Here is an 18,234-nt window from a genome sequence, read left to right as displayed (position 1 = left end):
TTTGATAGGATGTTGTCAAAGCAGTGGTTCTAGTGAGTTAGTCTTATCACAAGCAAGGGTGCCATAGGAACAAGGGGAAAGAGGCCATGGCCGAGCCACTCCCCAGTACCAAAAGCATAGAGGGATATAAGGGTTGCAGCCATCATGTTCCACATATCCACCACCTAGAAACAACATTGTTGGATCCAGGAGCTTGAACGAAAAACCAAGGCTGCCATGGAAATGACTGAGAACGACCAGATGGAGGTTTAAATTGTAGAGTTTGTCAAGGACCCAAACACCTCCAGCACTCGAGACGAAAAATTTCAATGAACCAAGGAATTATAATGGCAAACAAAGGGTTTTGTTTCCCAAGAGCTATAATTTTAGTAAGAGAGAAAAATTGCATCACAACAAGGCTGGAGGCGCTTGAAAAGCACGATAGATTCCTAATCATCCTTGTTTCTTAGTTGGTGAAAAATCAAGGAGGGAGGGTAATGGTGCGAGCACCAGGAACCTCCAAAGGGTCTCCCATAAACCTCTTCGATGAGGCCAAGCACCCTGAAATGCTCTAACCTCCTGGTCTCCCTTCTGGTTTTATATTTCAGTCTCTTTAGCTTTTTATGGTTGTGTGAATCAGAAATACTACAGACCCAGTGTCCCTTCAAAGGCAGGTCAAGTTTTGTCTTGGATATCTGTCAAACCCCAGTTTCCCTTCATGGGAAGGATTCCATAATTTACATTATGATTTTCGTTTTGTGGACATGATCTCTATCTCTGGCTATTGTAGCAACAACTGTCAAGAGACATAGTAGGCATCATTATAGAAAGAATGTTTGTAATGTTGTTTTGACTGGCTAAAATAAGGCAACACTAAATTACAAAAAATAGGATATTTCTCCTCCATCTCCATAAAGTTTCACTATCTAAAACCTCCTAGAAAAGAAGTTATAGCAGAAATAAGAAGATCATTTGTTTGAGACTAATTTTAGAATTAGACACAAACCCTAACTTCCATATGCCATATCTCAAAACTTACAGGGAAGCAGACCTTGAAATTTTGACCAAGTGTACTTCTCCATTTCACTTCAGTCTACTGAAAATTTCGTTGTTTGAAACTTCCTAGAAAAAGGTTATAGGAAAAATTTAAAAACTAAAATAAAAACGACCCATTTAAGACTAATTTCAGGATTAGTCACATACCCTAACTTCTATAAGCTATATCTCCAAATTATAGCAAACCAGAACTTGAAATTTCGACCACATGTACTTCACTACTTTGCCTCAGTCTCGTCAAAATTCTGCAGTCTAAAACTTCCTAGAGAAAAAAAAGTTGCAGCAAAAATGCCAAGATATCTTGATTGAGGAGAAAAACCCTACAATCATATGGTCTTGATATCAAATGTAATGATCCAAGTGCCTTGAAACTAATAAAAGTCAATGAATACCATCCACTTCATCCACTTCAAGGGGGAAGCCACCTTCACAATTAATCCAATGTATAAGACAAGATATGATGATCTCAAGACTAGGTGTCCTTGGTGTGTGTGTATATATATAGGAGCCAAAGGGTACAATGAAAGGTTCTATCCAATGTACTAATATAACAGATAAACCAATAATGAATGCTTATTAGGGCTTTAGCATAGGGGTCCTAGGGCCTGAACACTCACCTTCCCATTCAGGTAGTAGTCAAGGGGAACCAATGTTGCATTAATCGTTATCGGGATAATATCGGCGCGAGGAAAAAATCGGAAAAAAATCGTAATTATCGAGAAATAATCGGGAAAAAATTATTTGGTACAAAAATATTCATTTTTTTCAACTTTTTTAATATCTAAACCATCTACAACATAAAATAAATACATTGACACATAAATATGATAAAAGAACTAATATATAAGATGTTTAATATCATTTCTAGTGCTAAAATCACACAGAACATTGAATCATGTCCTGAATAGTAAGTCTTGACTCCTGAGTCCCAACTCAGCGTCAAAATATCAACAAAAAATATAATAATGTATCTCATCATGTCATAATGTCATATACAATAAAATGAAGAAAATAACTAAAGTCTAATCCTATTGATTTCCTCTGCCCCTCTTGCGAAAAAATGCCACAGCTTTCCCTTTCTCTCTAGATGTAGATGCTAGTGCTGGTGGAGTTGGCAATGGAGTCTGCTATGCTCTAGAAGCTGAAGAACTAGAAGTAGGAGCTATAGGAGGTAGACCACGTCCTCTACTGGTGGCAGGGGTAGCCCGGGCAGGTGGTGTCACCTGGAAACATTACAATCTCCCAATCCTGAAATCCTGAAAAACTGATAAGTCTGCTGGATGTTGAATGAAATCTAAAATTCTACTTTCTCCATATGAAATCCAATGAGGCCGGAACCACTCTCAAACATCCTAAGTCATTTCATGGTAATGTTAAAAATTTAAGTAAAAAGATGAAAATGAAAATTTAAGTGACATTCTCACTTAATTTTTCATTTTCATCCTTTTACTTTAAGAATTTAACATTACCATGAATAGCATATCAATATTAGGGACTAGACTTGATCATTAAGCTGCCCCACTCAAAAATTATTTGTTTCTTTCAAAAAAATTGCATTTCGAACATTTAGCATCCCTTATAAAACCTCGCTGCCCCGGTTGCCCGCGATAAAAACGGAAAATATCGGATATAAAAAAAAACTGGCGATAATTTTGGATATTACTCGCGATAATATCGGCAGCAGGAAATTATCGCGGTAAAATGATAATATCGCGATATTATCGTGATTTTAACAACATTGAGGGGAACTCAGCAAGGTAGACTCAAATTGCAATAATGCAAAGGATAGCAACAATTTATCGGGATAAAGTGACCTCAGGAACAAAAACCACATATTCAATATCTGGAAAAGCACCAGGCTAGGTGTTTTGCATCTATGTTATAATGTTCTTCCTTTGAGGCAGATACACAGTAGATTACACTCTAGTCATAGTATAACGAGGCATAAAATTCCTCTCCTGGAAGTGCTTAGAAAAAAGAAGGTTTTTCATCTTCTAGAGATGCGGACCGTCCTGACATAGTGTGGTCCGTGACTTGGCTGTAACTGTTGATTACTGAGTTGATTTGGGAAAAAAAACTGTTGATTACTGAGCTTTGTTCCTGTTTAAAAAATGAAAATAAAGAATGTAAGTCGAAGAGAGACAATTACGATGAGTATCTTCCCATGTAAAACTTTTCAGAAGAGTACAAAACAAAGTTCCCAAAGGAAAAGGATTAACTCCAGTCATTTATGATGTGTTTATACACTTCATATTAACTTTGTGTTTGCTCACTGTCTCTTCAAATAAATGAAACTGTCTAACCCAAAACAGAGTTGCTCGTATTGTTTTGTTTGTGGAAGTTACATCATTTATGGGAACTGAAATAATAATGACTATGAAAAATTAGATTAACCATAACTTCCATCATGATTATTGACAAGGAAATACCAAATGGAAAAGAATTCAAGGAAAGAACAAGCAAATGTGACATGATGGATGCAATTTGGAACATTCTTACAACTGCTGGAAAGCAATTAACAAATATTGCTTCTTTCCTTTGGCAGCATAACAAATGTAGGACCATACAAAAAGTTTTACTCCCCTACTACTTAATTGAATATCGAACAATAGCTAACCATTAAATGGAAAAATCGTACCTGTTATATTTGTATCTCTTGGTACATCCACAAGCAATGCATGCCCTATTTATCATCAGCAAAAGGAACCATTAAAAAGGGAATCATAATAGTTTAAAACAGATCCACTGAAGAAATAATAAAGCATGTTTCTCATCTTAGTTGTCTGTTCTTTTAAATCCTTGCAGATTTGAACAAACAAGGGGCAGTATAAAATATTAAAAAATGTTTAGCATGGCACAAACTAAGAATTCTGTATGTATTAGAAAGTAGTTTCTAAGCATTAATTTGATAGAATATCTATCTGTGAAAAAGCAACATATGCCCAGAAAACAATGACAAATTCATCCTGAGTGAACCAGATGGATGTATTCATGGGATCATTAGGAGCAACGTCCCTAGCCAGATATGGAGCCCAATGTCAGGAAAATCTGTACTACGATATAAATATGATTTCTCAGCTTGCATAGAATCTCATATTTGGCAGCAATTTCTCCTAAGATTCAATATGGCAAGTATTTATAACTGACCCCATATGTGTTAGTAGGATTTGCAGTTGTCCATGAGGATTTGTGCTTGACACTGGGTGAATTTTCACTTCAACCCTGAATAAAGCAAGTTAGTAAGTTAAGCATTGATTTTGTTTTTTTAATGAATGTCTAATGATAAATGCCTCACAATGGAGTAACAATACAGATATGGACCACTCTATGTAAGGCACCTTATCAACCTAGCACGCTACAAGTCTACAACTGTCTACTCTTTTACTGTGATTTTGCAATAAAACTGGATCCTTTTGATGTTTTATTCACCCGTTGTTGTCTCCTTGTTGTAAGTGTGGATTGTTAGAAATTCACTGAATAAATAGCAATCATAGGAGCTACTAACAAGACTATCATTTTCAGAGACATGGCAGAATACATACATCAAACAATACAATATTTTAAAGACATCATAACACTAGACTTATAACCACAATTGACCCTAGAGTCTAGACTAACTAAATTACAGTTCTAAATTCAGCAACAATGTCTACAAGGGTGCATAGGTGAAAGATACAAATATGAGCTAGTTGTAAAGGCTTTTTGGTAAGTTTTTCCTTCAAAACTGTAAATATGAACATTAGAAGGATGACTATCCCAAGGTGTTAAATTCTTAAGCACATGGTAATAGTTTTACTCCAATTTCTAACCTAGCTACATAAGAAAACAGAAAACTGAAATCTCTATCAAAACAGCCACCTGATTTTTACTGGGAAAGGGAACACATCAAACTGAAGAAAGTAGCAGCAACTTGCAAGTACACAGATCTGAACCCCAAATCACATCACTGTTTATTATTCTGGAAAACATGAAATACACAGAAGAAAGCTTCAAAGTTTACCCTTCACCCACTTCTTCTTACCGCGAAAAACTAAATGAATAAAACCTGTAACCCTGCCTTTTCCTTTATAGACTAGAAGGTACAATGAATCTGGACACTTGCACAACAGCGCAATAAATGAAATAAACCTAAACCCTAGATCTATACCTGGCCTTGAATTAGTTCCCTAAACCTGCATGAAAGAACTATTCCTAACAAGGTGCGCCCATCAAAGGAGAGTGCAAGTACATAATCATGCATCTCTATCTTCTAGGGATTGGCACCCCATCTAACCTTGGAAACTTTCCACACGCAAGGCACCCTAACTAATCGTGCAAGCAACTACTAACTCAAGAAAACTCAGAAATAACACTGATAAAAAGCATCTAAACTGGTGCAACTCCATAAATGCTCCTCCACACTCATGGGTTTTCAAATATGAAAGTCATGTAACTAGTGCAATATTATATAAACTAACATTAACTAAATGATAAAAAAATATTTCCCATCAGGGGATAGCCTGAGCGATTGGGACTAATGGTGTTAATTTCGTCCACTTAGATTCAAATCCCTTGATTAACGTCGGCACGTGATTGTGGGATTTTGTGTAAAAAAATTGGGGGTTATAGTGGCAGCCCGGGAATTTTGACCTCATGTCAAGAGGGTGAGGTTCTGCCTAGTTACCAATTACCCCAATTGGTTGATACAAAAAAATAGAAAAATATTTACATTATAGAATTTTACCTTGTGTATAAAACCCATCACTTTATTTTGGAAATTGAAAGTAGGCAACAGTTTGCATGCATTTTTTCCTATTCACGAGTCAAGAAATAGCCAAAATGGTTTTGGAGCCATCAAGGATCCTTTCAAGCAATGTGAGTATTAACTTGGGTTATCACATTAGTCAACTAGATTAACGGGACATGTGCATAGTTGGATATATTTGACTAGATTCTCTTACAAGTACCCCAAGCAAGCTTGAAATCCATCCCTAAGATGACTTGCCTATCACGATTACAAAATTTTGCCAAGGAGAAGTCTCCTTCCAAATAAAGGGGTTTGAGATGACACGACTTCTTCTTTGTGTGTGGCACTGGGTAGTATCCTACAAAGGCAAGGGGGAGTTTCGTGTAGAATTTTCTGTTTCCCACCCCGGTTTTCAGTTTCACCTTATTTCTCCCATATAGTTAAATGCCCATTCCCATAGCCATACATTTAACAGACTGAAAAAATAAATATTGCTGAAAACACAAATTCTGGAAATTTTTTCAGAGTGCTGGAAATTGCAGAAATAAAAAATCAGCAATTAAAACAGCCATTAAAACACATTTAAACTCAGTGATTTTTGGTCAACTTGACCCTGGAAAAACCCCCTACAACTCTTGGGGAAAACCAGTTTGAGAGCTTTTCTTTATTTCTGGAAAATGCCTTTTACAGAGAAAATTATTTTTCAGCAAAAATCAGCAAAAACAGAAATTTTCCAGCAAGCAAACTTATCTGTTTTTTCAGCTAACAGACAGTCTGAAAATGGCTGTACGGACTGTACGGACCGTACGGATGTACGGACTGTACGGACGTACGGACGTACGGACCGTACGAACTGTACGGACGGCCGTACGGACTTGTACGGACAGACCTCGAAATTCGTGCAGAAAATCGCCTCCTCGATATTCGTGCTGAAAATCAATTTTTTTCACTGTTTTGCTCACTAAATCTGCCTTTTTCTGCTTGTTCTTTATGCTGTTCAGATTTGCTGAAATGCTGCCTTGGTGTGTGTGCCAAACTGCTGCCTCTTTCTCCTCCTTGTCCAGAAATCTCCCTTGCTCTCTTGCTCTCCTTCTCCCAATCTGCTCATGAAAGAATGAATGATCTTTTTCCCCTTTTCCTCCCTTAACCCAACCCTAAATGACTTTTGGGTGATCCCTAAATCCAATGGCTGAAATAGATTTAGATCAATGGCTGAGATTAAATGCTCATTTAAATCTCACTTTCTATTTTTTAATTCACCCCACTTTAATAAAGACCCACTTAGTCATTTATTTCCAAAGTCACTTTTCCTTTCTAATTTTTCATTGACTTTATAAAGTCACTTTAAAATTAGACTTAGTAACTTTATCACTTAAAGTCACTTTCAAATTAGATTTAACTTTATAAAAATTATAAAGTTACTTTAGGAGAAAAATTAAATTCTTTTGGACACTTTTCCCTAGGCCAAAGATCAAAGCCTTAGGGAACCACCTGTCCTCCGGTACCAAATTTCAACACTCCCTCTTACCGAGGAAGGTGTTCCTCACCACACCCATCTTGTCTCTGAAGTAGACATGCTTGCCCCGTGGTAAGGCTTTGGTAAGAATATCTGCAACCTGCTCATCAGTGGAAATATACTCAAGCTTCACAGCTCCCTTCTGAACATAGTCTCTGATGAAATGATATCTGATCCCGATATGCTTTGACCTGTCATGAAATACTGGATTCTCCGTGAGTTTAATGCAACTCTGATTATCACAGTAAATCACTGAAGGTCTCAAAGGCTGACCAAATAAGCCAAACAACATCTTGCGAAGCCAGATGGCCTCACAACTAGCTAGACTGGCTGCCATATACTCTGCTTCCGCTGAACTCAGTGCTACTGACTGCTGCTTCCGGCTGAACCATGACACTACTGCTGAACCCAACCCAAAACAACACCCTGAAGTGCTCTTCCTATCAGAAGCACAACCTGCCCAATCAGAATCAGTGTATCCTGCCAATCTCACTCCATCTCCCTGCCTATAGTCCAGACCATAATCCACTGTCCCCTGCAAGTACCGCAAAATGTGTTTTGCAGCCACCCAGTGAACCTTCCTAGGCTCACACATAAACTGACTCATCGTGTTGACTGCAAAACAGATATCTGGTCTGGTGTTGACCAAATACATCAAGGAACCAATCAGCTGCCTGTACAATGTGGGATCCACCAACTCGGAATCCGAAGCATGAAGCTTCTTCCAGTTGGTGATCATCGGTGTCGACATGGGTCTACAATCCTCCATGTGGAATCTGCTAAGGATGTCCACAATATACTTCCCCTGCCCCAGGAAGAAATGCCCCTCCTCCTGCCACACCTCCAAACCCAAAAAGTAATGCATCAAGCCGATGTCCTTCATCTCAAACTCCGCCGCAAGATCTCTCTTGCAGTGCTCTATGAGTCTCTCTGCACCTGTAATGATCAAGTCATCCACATACAACACCAGAATGAGGGCTCCTCACCAATCACAATAAAGTAAAGGTTCGGATCTGCCTCACTCTTTGTGAAACCCATCCCCTGCAAGTATGCATCTATCCTGGAGTACCAAGCTCTGGGAGCTTGCTTCAGGCCATAAAGGGCCTTCTTCAATCTGCACACATGGGACTCCTTCCCATGCACCTCAAAGCCCTGTGGCTGCTCAATGTACACCTCCTCCTGTATGAAGCCATTGAGAAATGCGGTCTTCACATCCATCTGGTGGATCTTCCAACCCATCTCTGCTGCTATCGATATAATGGAGCGGATCGAAGTATATCGAGCCACGGGAGCGAAGGTCTCCTCATAATCAACTCCCTCTACCTGGGAGAACCCTCTAGCCACAAACCTTGCTTTGAATTTCTCAATGCTGCCATCTGCAGCATGCTTTACCTTGTAAAGCCATCTGGAAGTAACCACGGATTTGCCCTCAGGCCTCGGCACCACCTCCCAAACATCATTCTTCATGATAGAAGAATACTCCTCCTGCATGGCCTCTCTCCAGACCTGCTGGCTAGCTGCCTCCTCATAGCTAGAAGGCTCAGAGTCAAGGATGCTGGTAACCATCGCCATATAGCTACAAAATCTCTCAGGTGGTCTACTCTCTCTGACCGGCCTCTTCGGCTCAGCAACAGATGTGGCATCTCTCAAGGTGTCCTGAAGCCACTTGGGCTTCCTCTTCCCTGAGCATGCTTCTCCCATAGGAGAATGAAACTCCTCCTCCTCATCCCCATCAGTAGCCTGAACTCCTGACTGTCTGTCTGCTGTCCTCCTGCCTGCACCTGAACCTGTAGAAGCTGAGGTACCGTGTGAGCTGTCCATCAGTGGACTCCCTAGTGAACTGCTCTGTGAACTGCTCTGTATGCTGCCCGGAGCACCACCCCTCTGGCTCGGCGAGCCACTGCTCACTGATGGACCTGACATCCTCATAGATGTACCTCCGGATCCTCCTGATCCCTGCCCACTGGATCCCTGCGACTGACTCAACTGCTGCTGAGGGTCTGGCTGATCCAGATACTCTAACTTCCGTGACCTCCTAAAGGCCCTGTCCTCCTCGAACTTCACATCCCGTCTGACAACAACTTTCCTCTGTGCAGGAATGTAAATCCGAAAGGCCTTTGAGGTCTCACTGTAGCCCACAAAGATACCCTTCTCTGCGGTGGGCTCTAGTTTGGTCCTCTCCTCCTTGGGTATATAGGAGTATGTAATGCATCCAAGGATATGAAGATGACCAAGATCAGGCTTCTTCCCAAAGAAAGCCTCCTCCGGAGTCATGTGCCCCAAGGCACGATGCGGACTCCTGTTCTGCAAGTAAACAGCTGTGTTGCAGGCCTCTGCCCACAAGAACAATGGCAACCCCTGATCATATAACATGGCTTTGGCAGCCCCTATGATGGATCTGTTCTTCCTCTCCGCAACCCCGTTCTGCTGGGGGTTGTAAGGAACAGTGAACTCCCTCCTAATGCCTGCCTCTGCACAATAGTCAACAAACTCTCCAAGGGTGTACTCTCCTCCATTGTCCGACCTCAGGGACTTGATCTTTCGACCTGTCTGAGTCTCCACAAGAGCTCTGAATTCCTGAAACCGCTTGAAGACCTCACTCTTGGTCTTCAAGAAATAAATCCAGGTCCTCCTGGAGTGATCATCAATGAATAAGACATAGTACTCATATCCACTCAAGGAAACATGAGACATCCGACCGCTCACATCGGAATGAATCAAATCAAGTATCCCCGTCGCTCTGCTGTCACTGCTGGGAAAAGGGGATTTGGCAAACTTGCCCATCGCACAACCTCTGCAAGTATCATGGTGATCAGTACTGAAATCTGGCACACCTGTAGTGATCTCCCGCAATGTCCTCAAGGCTCCATGAGACATGTGCCCCATCCTGCGGTGCCAAATCTCACATAGCTCAGAACTGCTAGCTCTGATGTCGGTACTACAGCTCAATGCCAAAGGGGGCTGGAATGCAAACTTGTACACCTTTGCATGGCGTACACCTATCACTCTAGCTGAATCAGCTGGAGAGCCCCTGGGATACATCAACACCTGTCCTTCCCTGAACAGTACCTCATATCCTCTGTCCTCCAACGCTGAGACGGATATGAGGTTCTTCCTCATCCCTGGCACATAAAGAACCTCTGACACCTTCAAGGGAGGTTTGGACTCCCTCTGAAATGTCACTGTCCCCACCCCGACTGCTCTAACAACTCTGTCATCACCGAGTACTACCTCAATATCAGTGCCACTCTCTGAAAGCTCTGAGAAGTACTCCCGGACTCCTGTCATGTGACGTGAAGCCCCACTGTCCACATACCAGATACCTGTAGATGCTCCGCTAATCGAGGGAAAAGCATGCTCCCTCTGAACCTGTGTGGCAGGTGATCCTGCACTAGAGGACTCACATGTAGTGAACGCAAACTCCCGGTCAAAACGACCTGCAAAGTCCTCAATCTCAGCTGACGCTGCCACATCCTGGGTCTTCCCCTTCTTCTTCTTCTTCTCCGGACACACAACTGCATAGTGTCCCATCTTCTGACAATTCCAACACTTCACTTTGGAATAGTCCTTTTGTGAGTTACCCTGTTTACCTTTACCTTTGCCTTTGCCTCCACCACCGCTTGTGGAAGCCTGCTTCTTCCCTTTGCCTTTCTTGCCTCCTGCCACCAGTGCTACGTCCTCATCCTGCTCAACTGGCTTGGCTGCCCCAAGCTGTCCTTTCCTGATCTCTGTCTGTATACAATCATCCCAAAACCTCTCCCATGTGGGAAGGGTCTCACGTGCACAAACCCCATCAGCAAAGTTCAACCATGAACGGGGGAGGCCATTCACTGCAATACGCACCAACTCAGTGGATGGAATGGCCTCTCCAATCGCTGCCAACTCATCTCTCACATTGGTAATCTTTGTGAGATATCCAGCTGCACTATCATTCCCCATCTTAATGTTCTTCAGCTTCTCCTTCAGGACCATCTTCCGGTTCTCATTGGTACTCTGGTAGAGATTGGACAATGCTGTCCACATCTCATGGGCATTGCTCTTTCCTCTCACATGAGGAATGCAATGGTCTTTGATTCCGTCTAGAATCAGCCTCTTACCCTTGTTGTTCTTTCTATTATAAGCTGCCAACTGAGTAGCATCAGTAGGCACAACAACAGGGTGCTGTGCTGTATGCACCATGATATCCCAGACTTCTGCCTCCTCAAAGATACTCTGCATTCTCTCCTTCCAAACGCTGTAATTTGTATGCCCATCCAACCTATCCTCCACCCTCAATCCCAATGACATCTTGCTGTCCTAAAACTGAAAAATAGCACTGCTGTGGTAAAGATAAAACTGTTGTTTATGAAAAATCAGCTTGCTGGAATTTTCTGAGTGAAAAAATCAGCAGCTGTATTTTTTTCCTTTTGCTGTCCCAAACTGCCCTTCAGCGCTCAAGCTTTGATACCATGTAGAATTTTCTGTTTCCCACCCCGGTTTTCAGTTTCACCTTATTTCTCCCATATAGTTAAATGCCCATTCCCATAGCCATACATTTAACAGACTGAAAAAATAAATATTGCTGAAAACACAAATTCTGGAAATTTTTTCAGAGTGCTGGAAATTGCAGAAATAAAAAATCAGCAATTAAAACAGCCATTAAAACACATTTAAACTCAGTGATTTTTGGTCAACTTGACCCTGGAAAAACCCCCTACAACTCTTGGGGAAAACCAGTTTGAGAGCTTTTCTTTATTTCTGGAAAATGCCTTTTACAGAGAAAATTATTTTTCAGCAAAAATCAGCAAAAACAGAAATTTTCCAGCAAGCAAACTTATCTGTTTTTTCAGCTAACAGACAGTCTGAAAATGGCTGTACGGACCGTACGGATGTACGGACGTACGGACTGTACGGACTGTACGGACGGCCGTACGGACTTGTACGGACAGACCTCGAAATTCGTGCAGAAAATCGCCTCCTCGATATTCGTGCTGAAAATCAATTTTTTTCACTGTTTTGCTCACTAAATCTGCCTTTTTCTGCTTGTTCTTTATGCTGTTCAGATTTGCTGAAATGCTGCCTTGGTGTGTGTGCCAAACTGCTGCCTCTTTCTCCTCCTTGTCCAGAAATCTCCCTTGCTCTCTTGCTCTCCTTCTCCCAATCTGCTCATGAAAGAATGAATGATCTTTTTCCCCTTTTCCTCCCTTAACCCAACCCTAAATGACTTTTGGGTGATCCCTAAATCCAATGGCTGAAATAGATTTAGATCAATGGCTGAGATTAAATGCTCATTTAAATCTCACTTTCTATTTTTTAATTCACCCCACTTTAATAAAGACCCACTTAGTCATTTATTTCCAAAGTCACTTTTCCTTTCTAATTTTTCATTGACTTTATAAAGTCACTTTAAAATTAGACTTAGTAACTTTATCACTTAAAGTCACTTTCAAATTAGATTTAACTTTATAAAAATTATAAAGTTACTTTAGGAGAAAAATTAAATTCTTTTGGACACTTTTCCCTAGGCCAAAGATCAAAGCCTTAGGGAACCACCTGTCCTCCGGTACCAAATTTCAACATTTCGCTAGAAGGAAAAACAAACAAGTCAAACCATATTAGTGTAGTAGCCATGTTTTGTTGATCTCTACAAGAAACTATGGAACGATCCCATGACCAACAACAAGAGATGGCACCTCAAAAATGCCATGTAACTTAGATTAACAAGTTTACACCTAGATTCCTAGCCTAGAGCTCATAAATGCAAGCTGGCATTAAAATGCCTATTGCTTATTCATGCTTCAGCATAGGTAAGATATACATGTTGATATATTTTTGAGTAAGGTTTTACAAATTACATAAAATTCTTGTGCAAAACTTCTACAATAGTGTTGACCACTACGTGTCAACTTCCCATAGCAGTACACCCCCTTTTTTCACAAAGGGATAGCGCTTAATCGACATGTCCATGCCATTCAACAGTCATCGTCGACTTGATCATATTATGTTGTAAACCCAGTCTGCATGTGCGAATTGTAAATAATCTTAGCAGATATGAGTCGTGTATGTAAATTGCCTAGGTGGACCTAATTTCCTAGTGATAATCTACGTTTTGGAAGGTTTTTTGTCTCACCGATCTATGATCGGCAAAGTTTTCCTTCAGCCTAACCCCAAAGCCGGAATGGATTTTGTCATTAGAATCTTAGGAGAATCCTAGTGTGTTAATCTGCTAGATTATAGTTGTGTCACAGAACTGGGTGGTTTATGAGGGTCTATGTCAAATGGGTTCTCCCCCTTGAGATGTAAAGTTGTAAAAGTCATGATGTAAAGTGTCTTGAGGGTTAGAAAATGTTTTAATCCCCTCGTAAGTCCTAAGTCCTAGGTCCTAGGTGATTTTTCCAAAGGCTAAGTTCGAGGATCCATTTAAAAATAAATAAATAAATTTAAAAATTAAAAAAAAAAAAAAAATAACTGAAAAATAAAAATTTAAAAAAAATAATAAAATAAATAAATTTATAAAAAAAAATAAAATAAATAAATAAAAATTTAAACAAAAATAAAAACATAATAATAATAATAAAATAAAGAAAAAACCTAAAAATAATAAAATAATAATATTTTTGAGTAAATAAATGCAGAATTTCAATTTTTAATGCATTAAAAAATTCGACGAATGAGATTAAGAGATGTCTTGATCCTCATCGACGGTTGAGATCATTGTGATGTGGATCACTCGAACTAGCCGTTCGGAATTTTTCCTTTAAATAGGGTGCTAGGGGTCATTTGAGATCAGATTGGATCTTAGAGTTTGGTGCTAAAGAAAGCTCTCTTGTAGTCAATTTTTTTTTTTTGTGCAATAAAGGAAGACTTTGGGGTTAAAAATCTTGTTGGTGTTACTCTTTTGAAAACGCTGTAAGATTGTTCTATTTTTTTCTGCATAATTTTATTTTCAGCCATTGATGATAGCTTAATGAAGATTGATCTAGGCACAGGTATCTTGTCTGATCTTTGGGGTTTGAATAATAGTTTAGATTCTGAAATATAGTGGCAGGTATCTCCATTTGATCGGGGTTTCACTATTGTTTTCTCCTTCTATGTTAATGGTTGATTTTAAGCTGTGCAGGAAATCCTTTTTTCAGATTACCGGGCGTTAGGGGAAGTTCTCGGCTGAACCAACCAACTCCCGGGTTGTGTTTTCTGAAAGAGCCCAGCCAGTTCTTGATCCCGGGCTTATCATTTGAAATATTTTTTATGAATGCATGCAGGGTTTTCTGAAGCGTTTTACATTAAAATTAAAATTCTGAAAATATTTGTGGCATAACGAGAAATCTGGGTATTTTAGAGCCTGCAAATTGTAAATGTTGTAAATTTGTAGCTGGTTTGTAGGGTTTTATTTTCAATCCTTGCATATATTTTCTGGGTTTTCGTTTTCCCATTGCAGGTTGCAGGCACAGGGTTTGAGAATTTTTTTAGGGTTTCATCAGGTAATCTCAAGCAGTCTGCCATCCGGGGTTTCATTTTTGCAGGGATATTCTCAAAAAAGATTTTCAAATTTTCTGGAGAAATTCGAGGGTCTGTTCAAGCCATCTGTCTGCTGTTCCTGGGGCTTCATTTCGCAGGAAAAAATTCGAATTTTTTTCAGGTGTACATTGGTCTCAGGCCCAGAAAGTCAAAAGAAAAACACATATATATACAAGGGAGAAGCCCACATACGTTTCAGCCTGCAAAACCTTCTCATCTGTCTGCTGTCAACACATCTTTTGCCTCATCTGCAACTCCCTAAGCTACCCACGTCCTCTCTCTGTCCTTGCGTTTCTTCTCCATTCTCCACGCAGTCATTTTTTATGCTCTTGCTACTCATCTGCTGCTAAACGTTGCCACAACTCCTTCCAGTTCCACGCTGCCTGCCGTATCCAAAGCACTTTTCCCTCATTGCATGATCTCCCTCGCTCCTCAGCAACGCTGCTTCAGCTCTACATTCAGCTGCTATCGTTTTTTCAATTCCACATAGCAAATCATCCTTGCTTTCCACCTTAATCTGCAAAACAAATTGTTAAAAGCTGCAAAGAATCGCTGCATCTCTTCCTTCACACTGCTGCCATTCCTTGTTGTTGTCGTTTCTTGCCTCACCAACGCACTGCAAACCTGCAAACTCGCCATACCCACGCGGTATTCACGCTGGCTATTCATCCTTCCCTGCTCCTGTGCCATCGAGATTTCATCCCTCACCCAGCGCCCATTGCACTTGCTATTCCCTCATCCATATGGCCTGCATACATTAAAAAACAACAGCAGAAAACAAAAAATTTCGACTTGGTAAATTATCGTGAGTTTTCCCTTTTCGTTTCTTTTTACATACGTTAGTTTACTTTTAGACTTTTTTAAATCTTAGGTTTAGTTTTAGATTTTAGTTTTTTTATTTAGATTTTAAATTTTAGTTTTAGATTTGTTTAGTTTTGTTCAAATTTTGACTAAAAAAAAATCGACTTTTCAGATTAACTAGGTCTTGTTTTATTTTTATTTCATATATTAAAAAAAGGATAAAAAGGGACATAAAAAGTTTTTCTTAGATTTAGTATAATTTAGATTTATTTCTTTGCAGCTTTAGTTTAAATTAGATTTTGATTTTATTTAAATTTTTATTTTGTTTAAATTTTGATTTCAAAATAATATCAAAAAATATATATATAAATAAAAAAATAAAAAAATTTCATCAAGACCAAAAGGATTAAAAAAGTTAAGTTTTATTTTAGGATTTAGATTTAATTTTTATTTTTGTTACAGTTTAGTTAAATTTTATTTTATTAAAAATTCATAAAAAAAAATTATAAAATTATAAAAAGGAAAAAAGTTTTTTTTTTTTTTAATTTAGTTTAGATTTTTTGATTTTAAATTTTGTTTTATTTGAAAAATATAAAAATATTTTGGGAAATTTTTTGCCTTGGCTCGGGAATTTCTTAGTTTTCATCTTTTCTGCTGAGGCTAAAATGTTGATGTGGGAATTAATGTTTAACATGCTTTAATGTTCATATGAAGATCAACTACATGAATGTGATCTCTGGTTAATATTTTACGTGGTTATGTATCGAACTTTATCTTTCGAAATTTTAATTGCTGGAGTATCATTAAGCCATTGAGCCTTTATTGATTATCTCGTATCTGGTAAAAGTTAAGCTTTGATGATAAACGATTCTTGATAAGTCCATATTTTTGCAGCATTTGACAATTAATCGTTTATTCATTCATTTCATAAGGCATTGGTCCATTAAATTAATAAAATCTATTTAGTGTTGGTTTCCATTCATGTCTCCCAAACCAACTGATTCACAGTTGGTCATCCATTTTCCTATAGGGTCTACCCCCCTTAGCCGCAGGAGACAGGCTTAAACGGAGAGATCGGGGATCAGAGTGACAGCCCTCGGTCTGAGCGTTGTCGTGACAATCTGTGTGACAACAAGTAGCATCTTATGGTTATTCCATTGATCTCATGTTCATAAGCTTATGGTATGATTACTTTACTAATAATGGAAAGTCAAACCTAGCAAATGCCACGTAACTTGAAACAATTGAACAAATTGGGCCATACAATGTCATCCAAGTCATCATTGATAATGCTTCTAATTGTAAGGCAGCAAGATCAATCATTGAGGATAGATATCCCAACATATTTTGGTTTGGGTGTTTGGTTCACACAATGAACCTTTTGATGCATGATATTATTAAGAACAAAAACCATCAATACAAATGGATTGGTGATTTGTACAAGTGAGGCAAAAAAATGATAAAATTTATTACAAATCATAGTAGTACCCATGGGCTTTTCCACAGACACTCAAGATTGGAGTTGTTTAAGATTGTGAATACTAGAGTTGCTAGATATTACCTCACCTTTAGGTGCCTTTTGAAGGTAAGAGAGTCATTGGCTAGCATGGTATCAAGTTAATACTGGCAAGTATTAAAGGACAGGGCTCCAACTGCAGTTGACATGCAAGGTTTTGAACAAGTGGAGGAGACCGCTCTTGATGGTCTATTTGGGCATGTGTGATGGAAGTTTTGCAATTCACCAAGCCCATTTATAGAATGATTCTTTTTGCAGATATAGATAAACCAGTGATTGGGGAGGTGTATGAGCAGATGGATAGCATGTTGGGGCAAACAAAAGATATTGTTCAGGAAAATGATCCCAACTTGTATATAATGATTCACAACGGTGTGTGTGCATGGTGGAATAAACTTAATGCTCAACTACATGCCTTGCAGCATATCCTTATGCCAAAATATTACTCTCCATCTTGGTTGGGCCAACTTGCACCTAGGGTAGGGTTAGGATCAAACCCCATACAAATCCAAAGGTATCTAAAGGATATATGGAAGCATTAGACAAGTTGGTCCCTGACAAGGAGGAGTGTGCTAATCTGCGTCCTAAATTAGGCAGATACTTCAATTGCACTGGTTCGTTTGGTTCTTTGCATTGAATGGAAGATAGAGACAGATTTGATGCTCTCACATGGTGGGAAGCATATGTCGGCTAGGGAATTTTGCCAAAATTGGAAAAAAAAGTGCTCTCATAGGTTGTAAATACTTCTTCTACAAAGAGGTGTTGGAGCGCCTACAGCGTCGTCCATAATGTGAGAAGAAACAAAGTCAATGAAAACCGGGCAGAAAGCTTGATTTATGCGCACTACAACTTGAGGTTTTTGAGTCATTATTGTGATCGGGCTTATGAAGATACATCATATAAAAGTTGGGACAACTGTTGGAAACGCTGAGAGGGGGGTGAATTAGTATTTCTTTTCATTTGTTACTTTTACCAGTTAGATCATTTATATTTAGAACACAATATGAACAATAGAAGTAAATGCTTTGATTAATATAATATTTATAATGAATCATATACAATATGGGTAGGGCTCCAACCCTTGATGAAGACACCCAGGCTCCAACCTAGGATGTGCCAAGCACCTACTTGGACTTTAGTGAG

General features: G+C 39.2%; 1 protein-coding gene across 2 annotated transcripts in view; it reads right to left on the bottom strand.

Moving 5' to 3' along the window:
* The window catches only part of LOC149260762 (cyclase-like protein 3), a 418,966-nt gene that overhangs the window by 304,146 nt on the left and 96,586 nt on the right, over positions 1–18,234 (bottom strand). For both annotated transcript variants that reach the window (XM_089421058.1, XM_089421056.1), the window contains exon 2: positions 3,674–3,718. In XM_089421058.1, coding sequence (XP_089277184.1) covers positions 3,674–3,718 — 45 coding nt within the window. The remainder of the gene's footprint in view (positions 1–3,673; positions 3,719–18,234) is intronic.

The sequence above is a fragment of the Pinus tabuliformis genome, chromosome 6, assembly GCF_031772625.1.
Source record: "Pinus tabuliformis cultivar Carrire ecotype Pingquan chromosome 6, CPIR1, whole genome shotgun sequence".
NCBI classification, from domain to species: Eukaryota; Viridiplantae; Streptophyta; class Pinopsida; order Pinales; family Pinaceae; genus Pinus; species Pinus tabuliformis.
Note: the sequence above shows the minus strand (reverse complement) of the source record. Positions and strands in the feature narration are given on the sequence as shown.